The 25,723-nt window shown below is 44.9% G+C and overlaps 2 protein-coding genes across 2 annotated transcripts in view; both read right to left on the reverse strand.

Moving 5' to 3' along the window:
- Positions 1-2,744, reverse strand: part of HECA (hdc homolog, cell cycle regulator) — a 31,382-nt gene extending 28,638 nt beyond the window's left edge. Inside the window, exon 1 of the mRNA XM_079970967.1 lies at positions 2,103-2,744. Within this exon, the coding sequence (XP_079827093.1) occupies positions 2,103-2,334 (232 nt within the window). The 5' untranslated portion in view covers positions 2,335-2,744. The remainder of the gene's footprint in view (positions 1-2,102) is intronic.
- Positions 2,745-14,202: 11,458 nt separating this feature from the next.
- On the reverse strand, positions 14,203-21,288 carry ABRACL (ABRA C-terminal like). Its single transcript, XM_079971400.1, has 3 exons — positions 21,099-21,288; positions 17,049-17,115; positions 14,203-15,665 (listed from the first exon to the last, which is right to left on the reverse strand). The coding sequence occupies exons 2-3, from the start codon at positions 17,107-17,109 to the stop codon at positions 15,481-15,483; spliced, it is 246 nt and encodes an 81-aa protein (XP_079827526.1). The 5' UTR covers positions 17,110-17,115; positions 21,099-21,288; the 3' UTR covers positions 14,203-15,480.
- Positions 21,289-25,723: the final 4,435 nt, after the last annotated feature.

Here is a 25,723-nt window from a genome sequence, read left to right on the forward strand (position 1 = left end):
GCAAAGGGAGCAAATCCCACTCCTGCTCCTCTCATGCTCGCCCACTCACCCACTCTCTCTACACACTCTTTTCCAAACATGCCAGCTTGAGGAAGAGGAGCCAAAGTCTGGGAACATATCCTTATTGAGATGCAAAAATAGCCATCCTTACACACATGCACTATCAAACCTCATCCAAATCTGTCCTATATTTAGCACAAACTATCGGATTGCTATATTTCATCACTAGCAGGCATTGTGCCAAAAGCTACTCCTGGTGACTGCAAATTTTCTGATTTTGTTTTGCTGGAAAGGGCACTAATAATAACTGGAGACAGCAGTTATTGTGCACATCACTGTAGCAGGCAGGAGAAGCAAAGCAAAATTCTTCCTATTTCCTTCAAACTCCTAGTGATCTATTCAACACTGGTCCAGCTCAGAGAAGACCCACTGAAATGCAGTTAATTATGCCCATTGATTTCAGTGGCTCTACTCTAAATAAAACCAGCGTTGAATACCAACCCTATTCTTAATGTTTAAAGCATGCAAATAACCATGTCTAGGTGCAGAAGTTTTACATCGCTAATTTCCAAACTTTTATTCATGGGTCCAATAGTTCGGTTTCTATTTACACACACCCTTGGACCAAAGCAACCCAAGCACCCACCAGTACCTTTCCAAAGAAGAAAATTCACCTACAAAATAGGCATCCCATTCCACTCAAACCTGAAGGACTCACAATGCAATATTATTATGGGCACAACCATTCCCACCCCCCTCCACCCAGGACCTACAGGGAAGGGTCAGGGAGAAGAGAAAGCAATAGTTCCTGTTCATTACAGATGGTGGTAGGTAAGTACCCTATAGCGAGATCAATGGCACAGTGGCAGCTGGGCCACACATCAGTCCTGCTGCATATATAGGAGTTATTTAATCAATCTCTTGTTCCCAGCAATTCAAACCATGGTACAATGAGGTCAGCTGGCCAAAAAGGCTCAGCAACCTGGCTAAAGCTTGAGGATCAACACCAATTGCTCAGAATCGAGGGCATGTTCAAAGTGGTCAGCTAGGTATGCACATTTGATAATCATGGACAGGATCTTTATTTATACAAAAATTTCTACACTGCCCTATTAATACAAATAATTTCTATTCTGCCCTTCTAATGCTTATTCAGCATTCACTGTCTAACCTAGTTACTCGGCACCTAATATATTTAATAAAAGTAAGGGGAGCGCTGCACGGCATGCAGATGAGTGGGGCCTCAGGTAACAGATACTGATGAGTGGAGCCTCAGGTAACAGATACTGATGGGCAGGGACACCCATAATGAGAGAGTCAGGACTAAACGTATGGACACGGGACTATCTACCGACCAGTCTTATAAACAAACAGCACCCCAGCATTTGCACATTTCTTTCAACAGAACCAAACGATTCCGGCTGTGTTAAAACAAAGGCCAGCTGCCGAAAACTGCAGGCCTCAGAAGCGGGGTGCGCACGTGTGCAGCATGCTAGTAGATGTTAGGCCACTTCCCCGCATCTCCCGACTTCACACACACACACTTGCACGAGGATGACTCAAATCCATTCATGGTGAGTCCGGCACCTCAGGCCCAGCAGTGTCTCAATATGCCACACCGGGTATGGGAGCCGAAAAGGCAGGCCACCCTACTTTCGGTTCCAAGCGTCAATCGCAAGCTTTTGAAAATAAAGAGGGGCGGAAGGTGGCCGAGATAGGGACCCTTGCAATTAAGGGAGGGAGGCAGGGTCTCCCAGTGCACGCTTCGGAGCCATGTGCATTTGCAAGCGAGCGCGGGCAGGCAGGCCGCGCACGCACTTGCGGCCGCCCTCGGAGCACGGCCCGCGCTTTCCTTTCGCTCGCCCCCCCCCCCCGGTCTTTCTTTCTTTCTTTTTTAAACAGCCTCGGACTGCTGCGCCATCGAAGGCCCGGACAGCCTCGCAACTACTAGGGCGCCGCCAGTCAGAGTCTGCCCGCCCTGCCCATCCGCAGGAGCAGGAAGGAAGCGAGCGAGATGGTGCGCGCAAGAGGGAGAGCGCGAGAGTGGGAGAAGTTGCGCGGCCGCCCTCGCCGCCCCCCTCTCGGCCTCCCCGGGTGCCTACCGTTCTTGGAGTCTCCCGGCGCCGAGCCCGCGGCGGCCGCCGCTCCTCCCGAGCCTCCGGCGCTGCCCGCGGCCGCCGCCGGCCCGCTGGCTCCCCCCGCCGCCACCACGGCGGCCAGCGCTGCTCCTCCGCCCGCCGCCCCCGCCGCCGCCAGGGCTCCATTTTCCTGCTCGTCCCCGCTGCTGTTGGCGCGCTTGTTCTTCTTGCCCTTGCTACTCTTCTGGTTCGGCATCGCCGAGGGAGGAGGAGGAGGAGGAGGAGGAGCGGGTCGCGGCAGCGGGAAGCCAGAGAAGGCGGCGGTGGCGGCGGCTGCTGCTGCCTCCCCTCTCGCTGTTGCTGCTGCTGCTGCTGCTCGGCTGCTGGGCTCCGCCACCGACCGCGGCTTATTGCAGCTCCATTGTCAGGCGGAGGAGCAAAGGCGCCCTCCCGCGCGCTCTCCACGGCCCCGCCGCATGCACACCCACCCCTGCCGCCGGGCCGCGGGAAGACGCGCGAGCGAGGGAGCGAGCGGGAAAGGCGTGTCTCGCTTGTTTTGATTCTGCTGCTCCCCCCGCCTGCTCCGCGGCGCTCCTTTCCCCGCCCGCCGCTGCCTTCTTTCTCCTCCTCCTCCTGCTTCTCTCTCGCCTGCCAGGCCTTGGTGACAGGGGAAAGCAAAGAGCAAGTGAAAGGGGAGGGAGGGAGGCCCGGAGGAAGGCGCGGCTCAGAGGCCGGGCTTAGCGGCAGCGGGGAGGCGCTTCGGCTTTCCCCCCTCCTCTCCAAAGCCCGGAGCTGACTTGAGGGTTGTGCCCGCTGCCCGCGGGGAAAGGGGTTCCTCCAGCTGCGCGGCCGGATCCGTCCCTCGAGTCGGGATGCCAAGGTCTCGTGATCATTGTGGGGATAGGTTTGGTTGGGGGCACCCTTCGTGGTGTGGACTTGATGCTCACTCCGGATGCCTCCACCCCGACCCCCAGTTCACATTTTGGGGTAAAAGCAGAACTAGAGCCCTGCGGGATCAGTCCAAAGGCCTATCTAGTCCCGCATCCTCTGCTCTCGCAGGGACCCCCAATCGGGTGGAGATTCTGATTGCTTTGTGAGAACAGGACCAGGAGGCGTCAGTCCAGATTAGCGGAGGGCTTTAGAAGTGCGATTTTAGGTGTGCGAAAGAGGCGTTTCCTTCCCCCTGCACAGGTGAATACCAACAGAATATGTCAGGGATTGCCGCAAGCCCAGCTGGAAGCAACCAAGGCAGAATGTGCCAGCATCTAGGGAAGCACGTGTGTCAATGTCTCCGCTACATGGATGCCTAGACAGAGGTGACATGGGCACACTGAAAGCAGGACAAGTAAGACGTGTGAACAGTGGGAATGAACATTGATAGAAGGAAGAGTCCTCCTAACTGTTCATTCAAATGCTTTAAAATTAGTAGGATAGAGAGCCTGAAGTTCAAAATGTTGTCTATTCTTCAAAATAACTGGTTAGAAAGCCCGCTGCCAAGTCAGTTTCTATTCCCACAAATTTATTATTTTTGAAGCTGTTAGGATTGCTTGCCATAATCATAGCATTTCAGAGGCGTTGCTTGTTCCTAGCCCTCTGGGAAATTGTTGTGGGGACTGAGGTGGGTTTTCTCAGAAATATGCAAAACCTTTTCCTGGATCTTTATCTCAACTTTGCTTCCAGTATTTCAACCTTTGGAATATCTGGGCAGATCTCTTGATGTGCTGCGTGTTAAGGCAAGGGTTGAGATGGGTTTCCACTCTTGTAACCCAAACTGTGCATTCCAATCTTACAAACTGATACCAGTCTTGGGAGGAGGGGTAGGACTTGAGTTGTGTTTTGCTTTATCGTCTTTCAAAAAACCTGGTATGGTAGTCTAGCTGGCATTCAGACTTCAAATGTAGAATCAACATGTGTTCCAGATTTCATTCTGATATCTCAGTGTTCAGTGACTTGTCATGCTACAAAGAGACAAAAAGCCACATGGCCAGTGGTATCGGTAAAGAGAGCTGGCTGTCATCTGCATACAGATGTCATAGCTCTCCAAATCCCCAGAAAGCAACACCCACTTTCATATAAATGTTAAGTAGTGTGGGGCACAGAATGGAAAACTCTGGTATCCACCAGGCCAGAAGCTAATGGCCAGGCAGAAATTCCTTAATGCCACTGTTTAGCAGCAGTCCTGCAGATAGAAAGAGAAACAATATAACTTTATACCTCCAATTCTCAATCTGAAGAGCTGTTCCAGGAGGATACCATGGTTGATGGTATCAAAAGCCACAGATATAAATGAAAATGAATAGAGTTGCACTCTCCTCATCTCCCACTCGGTATAGGTAACCAACCAGGACGACCAAAGCCATTTCACTGCTAGCCAGGAGTTGTCAAACACCTTAGGGTTCAGAGGAGGATGTCTTGAGAAGGAACTGTACCACCATCGCTTTCATAAAGGTTGCATCTCAACCCCTCACACAAAGAGGTCTCTACTAGCCTCCAGACCCAGGCAGCCAAGTATCACTGGCTAGTTCTTGTTCAAGAAAGACAAGGATCAGGAAGGCAAATAGTCAAGAAACTGATCCCAGTAAACCTGACAAAATATCTTGGACTGGTTCTATGGACGACCAGCTATTTGCTTCTAAACCTCAGTGATGCTAAGTGAATCACTGGTCTGGGCTGTCTAGAAAGAAGCAATCCCAGAGTAGTGAGTCATGCAGAGAGACACAGCAGTTCCTTCTAGAGTGGGTGACTCTGTCCTTTCTTTGCACTAGGAATGATTAAATGGCCCAGTCATTCCCTCTGTTTCCAACCTTCAGCGGGAGAGTGCTGTTGCTTACACAAGGATACCACCTTGTGTAAAAAACTGTGAAGGAAAGCAGAAGCCACCCAGTGGTGGAGGCCCATAGTGCAATCTTTTGGGGGGAAATTGTGAAGTGTTTGCCAGTCACACACATAATGCATGAACAAAACCAGTGTAAATACAAACAGTTTATGGAGGTAAAAAAATCATGCAACAGGCAATTGATTGTGATGCAGAAAAAGACAGTGCTTCACGTACACCACACCCTGACCGCTAAGCTCACATAGTCCTGAAGATAATGTGAGCAAGCTGTTGTGTGGGTTGATTGATGCCAGCTGTGAATTGGTGCTGCTGACATGCTGCTCAGCCCTTCATTTGAATCTTTGCCACTGTCCAGGCACAAAAGCTCTTCTAGAGTTGCCATACATCCTCTTTTTCCAGGATACGTCCTTTTCCAGGACACGTCCTCTTTTTCATGCGTATGTAAAATGAGAGTTGTCATAGCAATTCATAGTTAAAAGTAGAAGTCAACAAACGTGTACTATTTTTTGCTCTTCAAAATATGGCAACCCTATAAGTAGCCGATGTCTTGCTGTTTCTTTCCATTTGAGCATCCCCAACACATTCAGAGATAACTGGTAGATCTGGAAAGCACCCTGTCATCTTGCCTACATGTCAATAACACATGGCCATCTGGTGTTTTGAGTCCATACCTTGGGCCACAGTTGCAGGAATCCATGTAGCACAAGGGCCATAGTTTCTGACATCCACAAGGTCGTCCGGGGCAAACATATGTGCAGGTCTTTGGACTGCACCTGATGCTGATTGTCAGAGCCCTACAATCAAGCAGAGTTGTTAGCCTCCTGTTCTTTAATAGCTCGGCAAGTTTCCTTCCAGTTGTGGAATGTGGTGTGATGTGTTCTGTCAGGAGAAAACTTGCAAGGCAACAGTCTCAGTCACCCTAAAAAAATCAGCTTGAATGCATCCTTTGTTGTCCTGACCATCTGCTCAGACTGGCGATTCAATGCTGAATGAAAAGGGGCTGCTGAAGTGACCTGTTGGATCAGTCCAATGGACAGAATTCCACAAATGTGAACTAGGCCCCGTTGACTGCAACAATGGTGTTTGGCAGCCTGTGTGTTATGAAGAGTCTGCATAATGCCTTGACAACAACACAGGATGCCACTGATGAAACAGAAACCACTTCTAACCATTTGAAGTATGAGTCAACAACAATCAAGAAGGTCTACCCTTGGAAGGGGCATGAAAAGCTAACATGAAGTCATGAGCATGGCATTTTTGTTGATTCCCATTGTTTCACTGGAGCATGTAGTGGCAGCAGTCTTGAAGCCTGACACCCTGTCCATCTTAGCTATGTCCAAAAGCCATAGGGAATGAACTGAGACAGTTCCAAGGCTGGCATAGTTTGGGCCCTGTTTGGAGGGGATCAAAGGATTCTGCAGTTCCATAGACTCTGTCATGTCCTAGTGAGAGACTCTATTTCAGCTCCACAACCTGCAGAACACCACTAGCAGGAGAGGAATGGAGAAGGAGCTTTCCACCACCATGCTAGGAGCTTTCTCCAGTGGCTGGCCTCCCTCTTTGAGGGTGGGGCAACCCTTCCACTACTTCCTATGTGGCCCCCATCTGCCGTCTCAGGGAGCATAGGATTACTTTTTGTTTAGAATTAGTATAACACTTTAATTTTGCATCTCTTGCCTTTCCTTGTAGATCTTTGGCTTCACTGTCTGTATTTATTATTTTTTCAATTTCTCTTGCAAATACCGGTAAATGGGTCTCTGTTTGTTGTTGCTGTTGTTCTTATTGGTGCTTGCTGGCAAAGGCAGTGAACAAAACACAATTATCATGAAGCCAATAAAATATGCAGCTCAAAATGTGTTATAACCTGAAATGCAAGAAGATTCTATGTCTTCTCTTTGATCTACATGTTTATAATTTGCTTTTTCAATAAAGGATTCTTTTTGCTGTTTCACCTGAGCCATACGTGGACTCAAAATCTTTTGAAATTAGTAGAGGGGTTGGTTGCACAATACAGCTCAATATATTTTTCATTACACCTTAAAATATATGTACTGTGGTTTTCAACTAGAATAATTAGTTTTATGTGCAGGTATTAAACAACAACCTACTCTTGTTTACCCCTGCGATTGTCTTTTTTCAATTATCTGTTTAAAACCACTGCCCAGTTGTAATGCCAATAAAGAAGTTTTATTTCTTTAGCACTGCTACTCTCTTTTTTATATCCAAACAACACCACCTGTACCCTATCGATGGCAGGAAAAAAGCAGTTCTAGCTGCTGCTGAGAAATGATCTTTGAGAGCTAATCCAGGCTAATCTTTCTGAAAATGCACAACACATTTAGGGGCCTACATGTCTGTGCAGATACTCAGCTAAAGCCTTAAATCTGTTGCAGACAAGCTTGCAAAGCATTTTTGACATATTTCCATATTAGAAGACCAGGGAAGAGATCTAGAAGATAGAGGCCCGTTTTTTACTGTGTGTATGCAGTGGCAGAGACTTGCGTTATTGTGAGCATACAATAATTGAGTTTAAAATAAATCCTTGCATCCCTGATCCTATGAATCTACTTCAGCTGTGTATCCATTGTTAGGGCTTGTACAAATCTTATCTTTCTAGAGATGTGGAAGCACTAATCCTTTGAAGCAGGCTTTTATTTCACTAAACTCGCCAGGGCTTACATCTGAGTAGACACTCACAGCAGGGAATGGCTAACGGGTGGTCCTCTAAATGTTAGATTTCAACTCCCAAGAATGGGATGTGTGAAAGCAGTTCCAGATCTAAAAAAAGAATTGCCATAGGGGGCAAAAGTCTGCACTTCCAACACACACACACCACCTCTCTTTGTGAACGCCAAGGGTCTAAAGTCTTTCTATTTATCTGAATATTTATAATCTGTAAAATATATCAATAGCAGGTTGCTTGTTCCCAACTCCTCCTCTCCCACTCACAAACCATCCAAGCACCAGCAGCAAGTTAGCCATGTCAGGAATAATGGAAAAGAACGGGGATTTTGAGGATGAACACACACATGAACAAAATGATTCTTGACAAGTTGCAGAAATGTTTCAAAGGAGAAAGACATTAAAGAATCCTACTGAACCTGGTCAATTCAGTCCAAGGGCTGAGGAGTAAATAAAGATGATTACCTGAAAAATAGTTTTGCCATTTGCAGGCTGGTGCGAGTGGGCTGTGTTGAAAAGCAACTGGAGACCCGAGCTACCTGCCTTCGCCATTTGGAGTAAGTCTCACCCTAATCAAACCGGCAAGGAACAATTTTGTGAAAACTTCCATCCAGTGGTGAAGTTGCCTTTGTATCTCCTTTCACATTTTGATCTGTCATCCTGCAATGTATATGAAAGTTCTGCAACATCTGTATCCTGTAAATCTCAGCAATCAAATAAATTTGATTTTTGTTTTTTTTAAAATATACTTTGGTGTATGCTCTGTAGTCTCTCCCTGGTGGAAGGCAGGGGAAAGAAAGGTTCCAGGCTAGTCATTTTTAAAGACAAGCCTCTCCAGTGCTTTTTTTAAAAAAAAAAAAAAGATGAAAAGCGAAGTCAAGACTTACTGAAGGCTCATCTCTTTCCCATCAACCAACCCAGCTACCTCAGCAGCAAGAAAGAGGCATTCTGCACATGCTCAAAGGCACTATTTCTATGTTGACATCACACATTTCAGGGCTGAACATTTAACACAGGTTGTGGAGGAGCTGGTCTTTAACAGGTGTCCCACAATCACCCACTCAGTCTATAAATTAGATGAATGGGTCATAATCAAATTGAACAGTCATGGCTAGTTTGGCCTCTCTTATCAAAAGGCTTTTTTTTTTCATTCCCTGGCACAGGGTCAGTAATGATTAAAGTGCAGTAAAGGCCACCCCTAACCTGCTGTCCAGGGCATATGCCCTAACAACAACAACAACAACTATCCTATCCTATCCTATCCTATCCTATCCTATCCTATCCTATCCAGGCCTGCACGAAGGAACAATACTGTTGCAAAATGTAAAGTTTTATTCTGGAAAAACATTAAATATTAAGTATAAACAAAATAAGAAATAAAAATGTAATTATATTTGTCCTTGCATACATCAATTTCAGATCTTAAAATGTCCTCCTTTCTATTTATTAGACATACTCCCAATTAAAAGCTGCCTATTAAAAACACACCTTGTACAACATAGAATTATATTATATTAGTCACTACAGTTAATAATGATGATGAAAGGGATAAAACTTTTTTCCCCCTCTGGTCTAATTTTGGCTAATGTATTCTCAAGAGGAATTCCCATATTTATTGTATGCGTCCCTGAAAATTCAGTTTACTTCCTTCCCGCTGTGGAAGGAAATATAAGCCTCTGAATTCCAAGAGAGTGATTGTTTTTAACATTCCCTAATGTGGCTGTTTATTTCCGCTTTCTATAACACCAGACTGTGCATCCCTCTTGTTAACAAAACAGCAATAGAGAAACCTTGCACATTTTTTCAGGTGACATTGCTGGATGAGATTTTGGAGATACATACCTCTCCCACAAATGTTTCTCAGCAGTCATGTAGAGTCGCCTACTAGGAGCTCGATATTTATTCTGCCCACCCAAAACTGGCACCACAGGGAAATTTAGAGCACCTGTCATGTCACAATACATAGTTGGTGTGTCACATATTGTGCAGACTTGTGTAGCAGAGAAGGGCGGTGCTATAGATCTAGCACCCCAATGGTGGTGTCACTGCTGCGTATCAGGACAGTGTAGGAGCAGAGATGGGCAACAAGCCAATCCTGAATTTCCACTGCTGTACTCAAACTGTCCCAACCTCACCAGTGCCCTGCCACGTCCCTGCACCATCTCGGTCTGGGGCAACAATGCTTCTGCTCAGAGCACAGGTCCATGGTGGCGCCATTCCCTGCCAGCTTCTCCTGTTCAGATACCACTGAGGGAAGAACTAGATTCTATGAAGGTATCAGGGCTGGGATGTGGGTAGCAGTCTGAGGCAAACTAGGAGCCATGGGTTGAGCCAGGAGTCAGGAATGACGAGTAAGTCAGAACCAAGAGGCAAACCAAGAGGCAGAATCAAAGAACAAAACAGAAGTTGGGGATACACCAAAGCTCAGGAAGACCACATGGCTCAAGCAAGGCTCAGCTTGGAACAGGAAGCACTTTATACTACTTCCTGCCTGCCCCGGATGATCCGTTTGGCCAGGCTGGGTGGGCAGAGTCAGACCAGAACCTGCAGGTATTTCTCCAACAATCTGCCACCTGCTGTTTGGCAGTTCACCACACCAAGGAGAGCACACAAATTCAGCAGCTCCTGGCGGAAGGAAACAAGGGGTCCCTGTGTCTCTTCATGATGTCATGCAAAGGCTGGGGAGCATTTACAGGGATGAAACTGAGCCAAGCTCATTGGCTGTGGGGGTGGGGAGGTGGTTTGTGGCCAGTGCTATTTTTCTAGAAAAAGAGGTGCTGAAACTCACCATGAATGCCTTCCTTATTCTTTTATAATGGCCGTGGCACCCACCTGAAAGATGCCGGAACTGAGTTCCTGTGAGTTCTGGCTGAAAAAAAACCCTGTTTGTGGCCCAAGAATGGAGAGGCATGGAAGGGGTTCAGTGGCCATACTGCTTGCTTGCTTGCTTGCTTGCTTGCTTGCGAATGTTACCCTGGAAGAGCATCCTACTCCTGCATTAACAACAACAACAACATAATATATAAAGAAATGTGGGTTGAGGCTGTATGTTTGTTTGTGTAATGACTTGTGTGTCCCTGAAATATGACAGAAATAACTGAAGGGATTCTTGGTTTGGCAGAAGAATGGGCAAAACAGTATAAGATGAATACAATGGAAATCAACATTCTTGGAAGCTAACTGTGAAAAGGCCAGATAAAACACTTCCTGGGATTGTCAACTGTGAAACAGCACCATTCAGGAAATGTAAGCAGAGACTACAGAGCACAGGACATTACAGCAGCAGCACCATCTGGTTTATTTATTTTATTATTTATTTATTTATTTCAACAAAGTATATACCATTTAACACCATAGTTTCTGAAACCATGTACAATGTGGTTACAAAAGAGATACAAAGAATAAAATCACTTAAAATTAAATTTCTTAAATGAGAAACGTTTACCTATAATCCCTGCTGAAATAAAGTAAAAGGCATATTTCATGAAGTCTTTGATTAAGGCAGGTAAATTTTGTTCCATTTGAGTCATCCCCAGCACTGACAGGGGGGCTTTTCTTAGCCAAAAATGAGGGAGGCAGGCAGAATAAATGCTCTTGGCTGGTTTCAAAGCAGCATTTAAGAATGTAGGGGGTTATTCGTTAACCACTATTTTAAAACACACAAAATCTTTCCTGTGCTCAGAAATTTTCCAAATAGATTCTATTAACCACATTTCCTGTGCTCGGAATTTTTCCAAACAGATTTCAGCAGACCTCCAAGAGCATTTTTCACATCTTAGCTGAGGCTTGAATCGATTGAAATGAGCACGGCTTTAGCCTCATGTGTGAAAACACCCCAAGTCTCCACTGTGCCTACTTCCTTCAGTAATTTCATTGCATTTATGTTCTCCAGGGACTACCTGCCAACCCACAAGACTGCTAGCAGTGAAACAATAAGAGAACACAGGGATGGGGGAACAAACATTGCATATACCAGCTAAAACAAGATGTTTCAGACAACTAAAGGCTTCTCAAGGGACTGCAATTGATTTACCCTACATGCGCACCGATAGCTCCTTGCTTTCTGGCAGTTCTTCTTATTTGCTCCCACGAGTTTTCTACTAGCAAGGTTCAGCTCAACAAGATTTGAAGTCAAGTTATTGTTTATTTATGGAATAGGGAACTTGAATTTATGAAGGCTTCTTTAGAGCAACTCTGACAAACACATGACTAACACCATAGCCTTCCCCACCCCTGCAATTACACCTTCGCAATATCTATACTTTCTGCCTGCTTCTCAAGGATGGAACATTGCCTATGTGTTCCACTTCCATTGCACATGTTTACTAAATCCAGGAGGCAATAGCTGATTAAAAACTGCTAATCATAGGACATACATATCCTTGTTACCCTGCTCATGTCATCCTTACCACCATGCACCTTTCCCTTTTTCCTTCTCTTCTTATTTCTCTTTCTCAGCAGAGAGATGGAGCCTTTGAAAGTCTGTAACAGATCAGATGAAACTCAGGGCTGATCCACACCATACATTCAAAGCACATCCAACACATGTCTGACACCCATGACTTCCCCCAAAGACTCCTGGAAGCTGTAGTTTGTTGTGGGGGCTGAAAATGGTAGCTCTGTGGGTGGGAAACTACAGTTCCCAGGATGCTTTGGGGGAAGTCATGGGCTTGAAGTGTGCACTGGATGTGCTTTAAATGTATTGTTATGAGTTTGGGGGGGGGATTAGGCTGGATGCCTGGACCCCCTTCTCATTATTGGACTACCCAGGCTAACTTCCTGGTGAGTTGATAGCCTGAGTGAACAAAGGGGAACAAAATAAAGGGCAACAAAGGTCTGTGTGAGACAGCAAATGGGTGCGGCTCCTCTCCCTCAATTTGCAGGTAGTTGGAAGGACAACGGCAAAGTTGGAAGCAGAGAATTGGAGTGATGTGAGCTAAAAGCAAAGCATAAAACTGGGAAGAAAGAGAGAGATAGAGCAAAGTTTGACTGATGTTTGGATCCAAGGCTGTGGCTGTGGGGGAAGCAAGGCCCCCTTGGGGTGTTAATGCTGTGAACGCCTCCATCGTAGGCTCAGTTTGTATATATTATATATACTATATACGCATAAATAAACCATATATCCTAAAGACACCACAGTCTCTGCTGTGCCTCATTTCCAAAAGAAACACAAACCCTGAGTAATGTATATACCAGGAAATGCCTAGAATCCCCGGACTCTTGTACTGCTCAGAGACTGGGGTTGTATTCAACTTGTAGATCTGCTATTTGGGAGTACTTGCTAGCTCCCAGTGACCAGCTCAAGTTCCTGCCAGCCACAGGTCTAGCCTTTCTTGCGTTCCAGACTTGAGATCTCATTCCCACCTGTGGGCAGGTACCCACAGTACAGATCTGGGGCTGGAAGCACCACAAAAAACTCTGACCCAAGGCACAGATCCTCATGGATCTTCATTATTCTTACACAGGATGGCAACAAACGCACCAACAAATCAGAGGAAACATGTAGGCCATGGAGGTAGCCTATGATCAAATTATGGTTTTGAGGGTATTTCTTATAACAACTACAACAAGCCACACCAGGGATCCTCCCCCCCCCCCGCCATCCCAGTGTTGTAACATACTAGATCTGTGGTTTTTACAGTTCAGTTAATGAAAACTCATGTGACTTGTTATTTAATTGGAGGGCGACACTTTTAAAAAAAATATTTTTATGTGAATGTTTTACCAGATTCAGCCTTCACTCTGGTGCTCCAGCCCCTCCCTGTCTCTGACACTTCCATATGCTCTATCTCCCCTGACTCCTGAAGCAGCCCTTTTTCTTCCCTCTACCTGCCACCCTCCGTAGCTCCATTTCTCTCCCCCTTATTTTTCCTGCTGCTCCACTCACGTCACCTAACATGGAGAGACAATATTCCTCAAAGGAAGGAAACGGCATTTTCAACTGCATGTGTGAATCAGCCCTGAGGCTGTTAATATGTGTGTAGAATAGGAGAGGAGGATCTATATAAAACAGAACAAGGTTCCTGTGCTCAAGTGTCTTCCAGTACTGAAAGAAATACATGAATACTGCTGAGATTTGTAGACTTGAAAATATTTATCGTAGAGCAGGGGGAAAGTTGAAACTTTTATTGAACCAAATTCTGCTGGTGCAAACATACAAAGTAAAGTCTCTCGAGTCAAAGCTAATTTATTTACACAGAGAAAGGATGGCAAAAATAACTATCATGTTTTTTGTTGTTTTTTTGTTTGTTTACTATTTTAGCTGGAGCTTTCAGGACTGTTGGCAAGCTTTCACAGAAGACCACTTTGCCACTGATTCAGTAGAGAAAGAAAGTGCAAAACCAACAGACTCATCAGTGCATTTCAAGTTCGTGACTGAACTATGGAGAGAAGTTCACCACAGACTTAGAAGGTAAGTAGCAAAATATGGGTGGTTATTGTATTGCCACTTCCTTAAAACTATTGGATATTCCCCCTGAATGTTTATTGGGACAGAAATGTCATATTAGTTCTCTCAACAAATGACACATGTTTGAAGAACAGTTCAGTTATCCTGAGCAGAGAAGTGGAAGATCATGGAATGTGCTTATAGAACAGTTTGGTTTGTTTGTTTTGGCTGATTCTCCAGTACAACACTTTCTTCTTTCATGAGATGCTCCTCCCATCATTCAAAGCACATTTAAAGCGCACACACCCTCCCCAAGAATCACATAGCATATCCCTCTCAGATCTACAATTCTATGCACCCTTAAGAAACTACAATCTCCACAGAGGGTTCAGGTTAGAAAGAGGGAGCCCTTTCTCCCTTATACACTCATTGGTGTTCTCAAACGGACCAAGGGCTGGACCTCCAGCAGCCTCCAGCCTATAGGAGTCCACTCAATTTCCCTGGGGCAAAACAGGTGTGAGTTGCCCATTTTCCCAGATGGGCAGCACCGTCAAGTTCTATAGAGGAATCAGGCTCTCTAATAATTGTCCTACACAGCGGTCATTCACAATGAAAGCGTTGTGCAGTTATCTTGTTTATCGGGCCTCTAAGACGTTTTCTATCCCTTGCACAATCCCTCTGAAGTGCTACAGGTCAGAAAGAGATACCTCACATAAGACTACTGTGTTGTGCCTCTCAAATGTCACATGGGAAGAGTCTATTAAATACAGACTTTTTCAAGCTTCTTTGTGGGTGTCTGTTCTTCTGTTCTATTACTTTGTTTTGCCTAGAGTAATTGATGCTGGTTTGAAGGCCTCCTCCATTTGAAGCGTTGCCTTGTCCAAGCCTGGCTTCAAGATAAAGAACAGTAAGTGCCCTGAAGTTGCCCTTCAGGGCTTAGCACCTAGATAACAGACTGAGCAGTCTTCACTCCCCACTATGGTGAGAGGTATTGTATTTCTACTTAAATTACAGTAATTATTTCTAAATCTGCAGCTTTATTTATTTACTTGCTCATACACATCTGTGTCCTGGGGGGGGGGAGGACAATATCTTAGTGGCTACCCTAGTTACAAAGATAAAAAAATAAAAGCAAAACAAAAAAGAAACCAACATAAGCATGGCCACTGAGGATTCGTGCCTTTAGCTAGTAAACACAGCTAAATTATTTGTAAAATCTCCTGTTCAAACATTAATAACCATTTGGACAGCTCAAAAATGCAATACCTGAGACAAAAGAAAAAGGGAGATCATTATATCATTTTATCCAACACTCATTTGCAGTAATGCATTCACAAAATGATAGAAGGGAAAGGAAAGGCTTAGGTCCCCAAAGAAGTACATTCATTTTCATTATAAAGATATATAACAAAATACACGTTCATGCAAACTTGGCCTTGGTCTGAGAATTCTGTATATTCATTTGTCTGAAAAAATAACGAACGTAGAAAGCTATGCTATTCTTGCAGTAACAAAATGTCAACATTGTCATGAACACCTTGCAGAAGCAGCTCTCCAGGGTAACTAACAATCTTCCTTCGTTTTGCAGCTTTAAGAGTCCCCACCAAAGCTTCAAAAAGGTTGGCACATTTGTCATCAGCAAAGAGCACACCAAACTTCACACTCAGTGTTCCATCAGGATCTAGGCAAAAGAAATATTTACATTGTGATTATAGACAATATTTTTATTTCATCAGGCATTAATTCATTGTGTTTTACATGATTTTCATACATGATTTTACACTTTTGGTCTTATTATTTTAGTTGTCCTGGTTTTTTTGTGCTTTGTATGAATTGCTTTTACTTACGTTTTTGGAATTGCTGTAAAGTGCCTTGTGAACAGTTTTCATTTAAAAGCAGATCTGAAAAATACTTTTATGACTTTGGGATGTTCGACTACATACAGAGACCTTTCTAAGGATACAGCAAGTGTTAAAATCCAATCAAGGCTTCTAATTATTGGAATAGTCAGTCCAGCCTCCTGATGAGGTGATCACCTGGGTGATGGGCCATTAAGGGGAACAAAAAAAGTGGATCTGTGTTAGATGACAAATTGGTGAAGCCTTTCCCCCCTCAACTCGCAGGAAGTTAGAAGGATAAAAGCAGATTCGAACTCATGGTCCCTTCCAACACTTCAATTCTATGATTCTATATTGAGTACTATTAATACAACCCAAAATTTAGGCCTAGTTAAGCTAAAGTAACTCAGGAGTAACTGTAAAAACTCTTGTGACACCTTAAAAACTAAAAAGAAGTTATTATGGCATAAAGCAGGCATGGCCAAACTTGGCCCTCCAGATGTTTTGGGACTACAACTCCCATCATCCCTAGCTAACAGGACCAGTGGTCAGGGATGATGGGAATTTGTAGTCCAAAACATCTGGAGGGCCGAAGGTTGAGGGTGCCTGGTGTATATCATCAATCAGAGTTGAAGGACTTTTGTCTTCTGGGTTTATGGGGGTTTTCCTGTTGTTATTCTGTCTCTCACAGCTACAATAAACCTACCATTAAAATTATGGATTGGTCATTTCTTCATCAGAGGGCAAACGGGCAAATTTAGCAGGGGATCAAATACTTTCCCCCCTCACTGTAAACTCCACATTTAGGTAGCACAGAAGCCAATGCAGAGCAGAGCTGCCATTGCCAGTGAAAGCCAAACACACATACTCTGCTCGTCTTGTTAGCATAGCTAGCTAGGAATTTGCTAGATCAGAACCCAGGAAAATGGCAACTGGATAAACATTTACTGGAAATGGGAGTTCTGAAGACACTTCCTACAGTACCTAAGTCATAGGTGAACCCCAAAACAGAGGTGCTAAAGAGAATTCTCCAGACTGGAACAAATTTTGTAACCGTATCCTATCACATTTGAGTTGTTCTCAGAAAGTTAAGTGCAGAAATCTTGACTGATGTGCATCCAGTCTCCCACGGTTTGAGAGTGAGGTGAATGCCTAAACCGTTACCGTCTTTCTTTCTTTCTTTCTTTCTTTCTTTCTTTCTTAACCACTAAGTTCCAGGTACTTACTTTTGGTCCCCAGTCTCCGAATCTCTTCAACTAAAAGGCCGATTTCATGTTCAATGTTCATTGTTGCCTACAAATGAATTATTTAATGAGTTACAACTTGTTCCATTCAGTTTTCTTTCTTTTCTTTTCCAGATCACACCACACTGGATTATTGTGGACTCAGTGCCAGCGGCGGAGAGTGTCTCCATGCCATGAGGGTGCATGTGTGCATGGGTGCGTGTGTCCACAAACAGAGTCCACTGTGCCCGCCCAGCCCCTACCACCATTGGAGAAACAACAGTGCTGAGTGGCATGGCTGCTGTGCCCTCTTCGTGCCACCCTCTGTGGACCCGAGCTTTGCAAGGCTTCTTGGAGAGGGCAGTGTGGGAATGCAGCAGCCATGCTTCCCTCGATCTCAGTCTCATGCACAGCCTCAATTACAGCTGCATATTCCTGCATTACAGGGGGTTGGACTAGTTCAGGCTTCCTCAATGTTTTTGGCCTACAACTAGGGATTGTAGGAACTCCGTATAGCTAGGGATCCCATGATCCCTAGCTAGCAGGACCAGTGGTCAGGGATGATGGGAATTGTAGTTTCAACACGTCTGGAGGGCCGAGGTTCAGGAAGCCTGGAGTAGCTGATCCTCAAGGTCCCTTCCAATGCTATGATTCTGTGATTCACCATCTTTTTACATTATTATTTTTTTAAATTGGCCACCATTAACTCACTTAAATCCATTAATATCAGTGGGTCTACTTGGAGTATGACTTGAGCTGGATACAACCCACAGGATTTAAACCACTACTTTCCTAGACAAAACACAAGGGAAAACTGGCAGTCTTCTCTGATTACTGGTTCTAGATATTTTATGGTCCATGTGCATTTTGTGCTCAGGTTATTGGAATAAGCATTGTTAATTTTGAGACCACAGGTGGTTTATTCCTTCAGCTCTGGTCTAAAATGGAGAGAAGTGCCATATTTAATTCTAGCATGGCTAATTAAACGATTGTATTCCATATGCTTTCAGAAAGCGCATGTGTGTGTGAACATGCATGTGTGGCACCCAAAGTGCAACAGGTTGTAGTACATAGAACAAAATAGCTGTAATACTGTAACAGAATATCTGCCCATAGGCTGAGAAAAGGTTTAAGCGTTGCTGCTGACACATTACTGTCACTTTAACGTGCTCCACACAGCACATAAAACAGTACTAGAGGAGCTTACCATGTGCATCAGGCAGTGCTTATCATGCTACCACATCAAACTTTGATGATAATTTGCTCTGCGTTAGAGAAATGACCCAATCTGTTTAGTAAGCCCTGAACACAAATGTTTCATTATATAGTAACGGCAGTCACATGAAGCAATGCAAAGTGAACATGTGGAGGCCAGCCATTAGTTTTATCTTTTTTGTTCCTCTGGTAGGAAAAGAGAAGTTATTGTTTTTCCAAAAACAATGAAGTTACAGTTGATGGTGGAATTGTGTAAGCTGGTAGCGTGCCATGAGGATTATGCCACACATTACACAGCAGTAAACTAGGGTTTGCCACTGAGAGTACAATCAGCAAAGAACTGCAATCAATGCTGTCTCTCTGATTTGTATACTTGTAGAATATAAGTGTTTCCATACATATTTGTCTCATTAGGTGTACATTTTAAAAAGAAACATTGCACACGAAGTGGTTTCACAGTTCCTCTGAAAAAAAGTGGAAGAGTAAAATGGCCAAACACCAAAAACATGATTTTATCATAGATAGGCAGGTGGTCGCAGACCACAGCATCCTGACAATGTATGCTGTAACATCACCACCTCTTCAAAATGTGCTGTGTTGCACTCCAATGATACTGACCCGCTGAAGCAAATTACTTCTTAGGCCAACCAATGGCATTTTTACTGGATAAAATTGTTGTTTGTGTATATGAACTGCATATCTGGATACGGCCCTAACATGTCCAGTCAGCACAAGGATTTCTGCTTACACAACAGAACTTTTCCTCTGTCTTCTCTCCTGCCCACATACCCCACACCCATCCAAAATCTGTACTGGAGAGCTGGGGGAAATCCCAAAACAGATTTAGGGGCTGGGGGATTGAGTCTCATTGTGTCAGCAGAAATCCTTGTGCTGATGGAACAAATTAGTTGGATATCTCCCATAGAATTTCCAGAACTAAACCATTGAACAGGAGTTGACAGACATGCAAGTTCTTCAAGAATCAGTCCACAAACTATTACTGCCCCCAGATGATGTTTCAATAGAGACATTCACCTTATCACTTTAACACTGAACACAGAACGTATTAGAAGCAGGACAGAGACTTTAGCAGACTGTCTCTTAATTTCCTGTCTGTTCACCATAACCACAATGGCTAAGAAACTGCCATATTTTCAGTTAAGAAGTAGAATCCTAAACATGTCTACTCAGAAGAGCCATTGAGTTCAATGAGACTTACTGCCCAGCAAGTGAGTAAATGACTGTAGCCGTTACACACACATGTATCCCTGTCATGATCCTGCTTCCACAATTACATGAAATGCAATAACAACTTGGAACAAGTATATTCCGGCTGAAGACTGGAATACTTGAAATAGCATAAATGTGGCGGGAAGTGGCCAATGTCTACTTGAATATGTTTCTGTTCACACATTATCCCAAGGTGTTGAAAGGATATATTTATCTGAAAATTTTCACAGAATGCTAAGGCATGAAGTTGGATCCCAATAGATCAGGAGGCTGTAGAATTGCAACTCCTATCTCCCCTGACCAGTGGCCATGCTATCTGGAAAAAGTGGAAACTGGAGCCTGGAGAACCAGAGATTCCTCACCCCTGCAACAGCTAAATGTTAGTGGGGGAGTTGACTTAGGATGCTGGTCCTAGGAATGCAGAAGGGGCAGGAAATGGGTTGGTTGTGTTTAGGACCGCAAATTCCTTTCGTGTGGGTTCAGCGCTCTGCAAACCAGCCGCTGAGTAACTTCCTTCCTGATGCTTTGCACACCCTAATTTGGCAATGTTGCCTCTGGGTTCAGATCACGCCAAGGGAGCCTTCCTCGCTGCTGCTGCTGCTGCTGCTTCCCTGGTCTCCCACAAATCTTCCTTTCCCAGGCTACCTCGGCAAAACAGTCCTTTGCCTGTGCGCGTCCCCCACCCCACAGGTCACACGCTGCTTTCTTCGTCATCTGCTTCCAAGAGCAGCAGCGGCAGCAGCAGCAGCAGCAAGCCCAGAAGGCGCACCGCGCAACAGCTCTTCCGTAAGGAAACCTGTGCTGGAGACTCAATGAGGAGACGGAGGCGGGACGGACACGGGGAAGTGGGAACTGTTGGCGTGGAAACAACTCGCAGGCGCCGATTGGAGGAAAGCAGACGGCGGCGCACGTGCCGCCCCGGGAGCGAGCCTCGCAGCCCCGACCCCAGGCTTTTTTGCTTGGAAGCCGGCCCCACTCCGCCCACCCAAAATAAGCTTGCTTAGGAATGCCACCCTGGTGCTGCCATTATGCCGAGCATTAAGTCCCGCAAAGCATGTTGATTTATTTTATTTTACTAGGGAGAAGATCAGCCCTGATTCCGTATGAAACCAGCGCGCCCTTCCGAGTGCTGCTGTTGCATTATAGAGGTGAGAGCCCATCACAAACCCTTAGCAGTAGCAGAGAGGGTTTCAAAATCCTGATTTTTAAAAAATTATTTAATTTAAGGAAAGAGCCCTTCCCCACCCCTTTTTCTTAAAATAAAAAATAATACGTGACGCGCACCGGCGGCTTCTTCCTTTCAGTCCCCAACCGCGTGCAGCAGGTCACGTGGGGGACCCCGGTGCGGAAGTACTGCAGGTTGACACGCCGCCTCCTTCCTAAGCAGGGCCGGGGCGGGAGATCCCCGGGCTCCCCAAAATCGCCACCGGCTTGGATCTCAGCGCCAAAAACGCAGGTTTTACTTAATGGCAGCATGCATTCGCTTGTTCCCCCCATCCATGAGCCCCAGCTCTAAGTCGGCTGGCCAACCACCGAGCCCCTCCATGCTCCGCCGCCGCCGCCCACCGGTTGCCCACCCTCGTGGTGCGCCCTCATCTCCACGCTCACCTTGATCAGATTCCCCTGCGCAGGATTCCTTCTCCTCCTCCTCCTCCGGTTTCTTTGAATGGTTAGAAAGGAGCCGCCTTCGGAAGCAAAGTACAGGAGGAAGTGTGGTGTTCGGAGGGAGTGTCAGAAGGAGGGAAGCTGCTGCCAAAAAAAAGGCACGAGAATAGGGTAGGTGCCGCCCACAGAAAGGAACAGAAGCTCTCTTGGGAGAGGGAGAGAGAGAGAGAGAGAGAAGGGGGGGGGGAGAGAAACAGGTACAGAAGCCCTGTCCTCTGTTGTTAGTGTTGCGTGGGCAGACTCCATACCTGCGCGATCTGTTTTGGCCCCGCCAGAACCTGGAGATGCCCCAATCTAATTCAAAAGAATTTAAAGAATTGTAAGCCCAGGAATTCATTTTGAATACCAGAACTGAACTACGTTCACAGTCCTTCCACTCCTGCTTAACCTATAGAGAGAGAGAATATATATATTTTCTCTATATAGTGTAAGGCAGGGGGAACTCATCTTGTTGCTGCCATCGTTAAACTGGTGGGAATCACATAGAGATCTACCAGTTGATCCAGATCTGCCTTCTGCCCAATGTAAAAGAGGGGATTTCAGCAGAAAAGCTTCTTCTATATAACTGTTCAGCGCACAGTTTTCCTCTGGCCACTCTACTTCTAAAATGGGCTTTGGTACAGGATTCACTTCTGCAGAGTTCTCCTGGGGAAAGGGTTTATGGAGTTTTCACAAGTGATGTGTAGACCTACTTTAGGTAAGGTGGGGAACCATTGATCCTGCAGATGTTACTGAACTACAACTGTGTTAGCCCCAGTAAGCATGGTCAGTGGCCAGGGATGATGGGAGCTGTAGTTCAGCAACATGGGAGGGGGGTGTTGGCAAAGGTTCTCCACACTTGAGATAACGGCTGGTTTGCACCTGTATGTTCATTATATGCTACGGCAGCATCAGTCAATGGTTTACATGTACAAATAAAGAACTTTATAGATCCAAAAATCATCAACAGCCTGGTGGAGTAGCCCCCCTCCCACTGTGGTGTAGTGTGGTGTAGTGGTTAAGAGTGGTAGTCTCGTAACCTGGTGAACTGGGTTTGCGTCCCCGCACTTCCACATGCAGCTGCTGGGTGACCTTGGGCCAGTCACACTTCTTTGAAGTCTCTCAGCCCCACTCACCTCACAGAGTGTTTGTTGTGGGGGAGGAAGGGAAAGGAGAATGTTAGCCGCTTTGAGACTCCTTAAAGGGAGTGAAAGGCGGGATATCAAATCCAAACTACTCTTCTTCTTCTTCTTCTTCTTCTTCTTCTATCCCAGGGCAGGGGTTCCAACTTGAATAAAATATTGGAGCGATAGATAGGCTCCACCCTGCATAACTGATCACATGATGTGGCCCATCAACTTTGGGGAGGGGACCCGGCCCCTCAAATATTTTATGGAAGGTGAAGACCCCTTGGGTCCCAGGAGTTAGCTCCTATGTCCAGCGACTTCAGAAGTTACTGCGTGCTCTGAGAGAAGGTAGAAGTGTGGAAGCCCAGACCAGGAAGGCTGTGCCATCAGCTCTTGAAGTTGGCCTGAGAATATTTTGTACTATTTGTTTATTCTAAAAGTTTCAATTGTAATTATGATATTTTAAATTAGTGATGCATGCCACCCCAATCTCTGAGCAGTGTGGGATTCCAAGGGTTCAGTTTCCTTGGAATGAGGGACAGCAGAGACGGTGGTGTCTTTCTGATATATGATTTATTTACACATATATGCAACCTGAGCCTATGGTGGAGGGGCTCACAGCATTAACAACCTAGAAGGTCTTGCTTCTCCTGTAGTCACAGCCTTGGATTCAAGCAGAAATCAAGCATGGCTGTCACTTGCTGGATTCTGACAGTAGCCTGCTTTTAACCCAGCTCTAGCTCACACACAATTTGGTTTTTGTCATTCTCACTATCAGTCAGGTAGGGGAGAGGTCCCTTCCATTCGCAAATTCTTTTCTTATACCATTGACCAATACTTAGGGTCATTACCTCACCAAGAAATCCGTCTGGTTTCATCAACAATGGAATCCCCCAAACTCACAACATCTTAGGTGCCTTAGAAGAAAGGCAACAAATAGATAAATTAACTCAGGCAGACTTTTGATATTGTCTCAGCTACAATACTTTTCAAAAGGCTATTCCCAGGTTCAGCTATGACTTGTCAGTTGCCGGACCTTCCTGTGGCAACAGGCAAGTTATTGTCATCCAGAGGAGGAAAAAACTTAAACACATTGCAGAGTTCCCAAAAATAGGCCAGAGGCAATTGTACTTCATCCAGCAGAGCTTTACTGCTACTGAAGGCAAATGAGCATAATGGTCACAGATCCAATACATTCAGGATTGGCACAGTCCATAAGAAATCCAGTTGCAGCAGACTTAACCTTAACCTTAACAACTTATAACAAGACTAAACCTTAACACCATAGCATACAGAACAGATCACCACACTAGAACAGATAGAAAGAGAAAGTTAAACCCAGGCTTCTTCTGGCCATATTTTTATAGTTAGCATGACCTTGACAGAAAGAGATAAGAGAACCAGTTTAAACCAGCTGAAGCTATAACCCAAACAATAACCCAAACATCAAGAACTTTCTGTCACACTGAGAAGCTTCCAAAACCCTCTTGAATTAATAAAAATAATAGTAATAATAATAATAATAATTTATACCCCGCCCATCTGGCTGGGCTTCCCCAGCCACTTTGGGCAGCTTCCAACAAAATATTAAAATACAGTAATCCATCAAACATTAAAAGCTTCCCTAAACAGGGCTGCAGAATAGGAAATATCTCTACACATCAGATCAATACTTTCTGTACTAAGAAATGCAAACTGACAGTTATAGCCCACTTAAATTCTAAATGCAGTTGAGACTAACCATGAACTCCTATGTAAGTCAATTCAGAAGTAAGCTCCATTGAGTTCAATTAGACTTACTCCCAAGTAAGAGGGTATGGCATTGCCACCTAAGCCCCACTGATCTCAGGACTACTGATTAGACATCCCTAGTACTGCATTGGAAGTGTGTTTTCTGTAGCTCATTCTTCATCATATCACTTAAAAGTTCTTAGCCAGTTTCCCTCCTCTTCTGTTTGGCCAAAATAGTACATTTAGGATCAGGGAGAAGTGGAGGGAGGCCTTTGGGCTGACTCTTAACAGCTTTCAGTCTACAGAGAAACATACAGTGGTACCTCGGGTTACAGACTCTGCTAACCCAGAAATAGTACCTCGGGTTAAGAACTTTGCTTCAGGATGAGGACAGAAATCGCGCAGCGGCAGCAGAAGACCCCATTAGCTAAAGTGGTACCTCAGGGTAAGAACAGTTTCAAGTTAAGAACGGACCTCCTGAACAAATTGAGTCCTTAACCTGAGGTACCACTGTACATGTCCGAGTGAAGGATTTACACTATCATAGTTTCTTCTCCTAACATTCAAGCATGCAGGTTGGCGGAGTGATAGGGTCCACAAAAGTCTCTGTCATGTGATTATTCTTGACACATAGATTGGCTCTAAAAACACCTAGCTTAACTAACTAGCATTCAGCATCTTCCCCAGTCCAAAATCCTCTCTCATTTTTCATCTCACCTGCTTTGCCTTATTCTGAGCATGCCAGGCAAAGCAGCCTACTTAGTTTCAGAAAAAGCCATGTTGTTGAATGCCCATCCAAAGGGGATCAAAGTGTCTTCCTTCCTTTCTTTTTTATTTGACCAGTGAAGGATCTTTGGTGCCTGAAGTGTGAGTCATCATTTTTAAGTTTATATTATATATTACCATTGCATTTGGGGAATGGAGTATAGGGGTGGGGGTGACTCTATCTCCAGGTTTAGATAGCTTTCTCTGTTTACTTACTCAGACTAAGTTTACTTACTGCATACTAAGGCAGCTTCCTATGTTCTTTTGCAGAGCTCTTTGTACTGCAGCATAGTAATGAATGGCCTTTCTAATTCTTTATTTCTACATTCTGCAGGATTAGATCAGGACAGTAAAAGAGATGAAATGCTGTGATCCCTTTTAACAAGACTTGCAAACTGACAGCCCAAAAAGCAGATATCACCCCCAAAACACATTTAATATCTTTGCTCAGTTTCATTTGTAAGAAAAATAGGCAATGAATCTCCATATGCATTTTACTGCCAATCTGCTGCTTGAAGATACAGTGGTGCCTCTACTTACGGACGCGATCCGTCCCGGGGTGCTCTTCGCACCCCAAAAAGTCCATAAGTAGAGCGCTGCTTCTGCACGTGTTACAATAGAGCACTCCTGCGCATGCACGAAGCATGCAGACTGGGTTTGCCGCATTCATAACCTGAAAAAAATGCAACATGAAGCAAACACAACTCGAGGTATGACTGTATATGTTTTAAGGAAGCATATACCCCCTCCTTCATTCCTTCCATGTCCTCATGCCATCAAAGTGCAGGGGCTTCATAGTTATAAAGCCTTGATCATAGGTTGTGGTAAGTTGGTTTGTTCTGGAACAATATAATGTCTGGACAATATAATGGCTGCCTGGAATATAGCAGCTGCGGAGCCCTGCCTGGACTGGAGAAGGAAAGTAGGATAGATCCCTTCATGCAGGGATTTACTGACTTTTGGGAT

Source organism: Podarcis cretensis (genome assembly GCF_951804945.1).
Source record: "Podarcis cretensis genome assembly, chromosome: 3".
Taxonomy (NCBI): domain Eukaryota; kingdom Metazoa; phylum Chordata; class Lepidosauria; order Squamata; family Lacertidae; genus Podarcis; species Podarcis cretensis.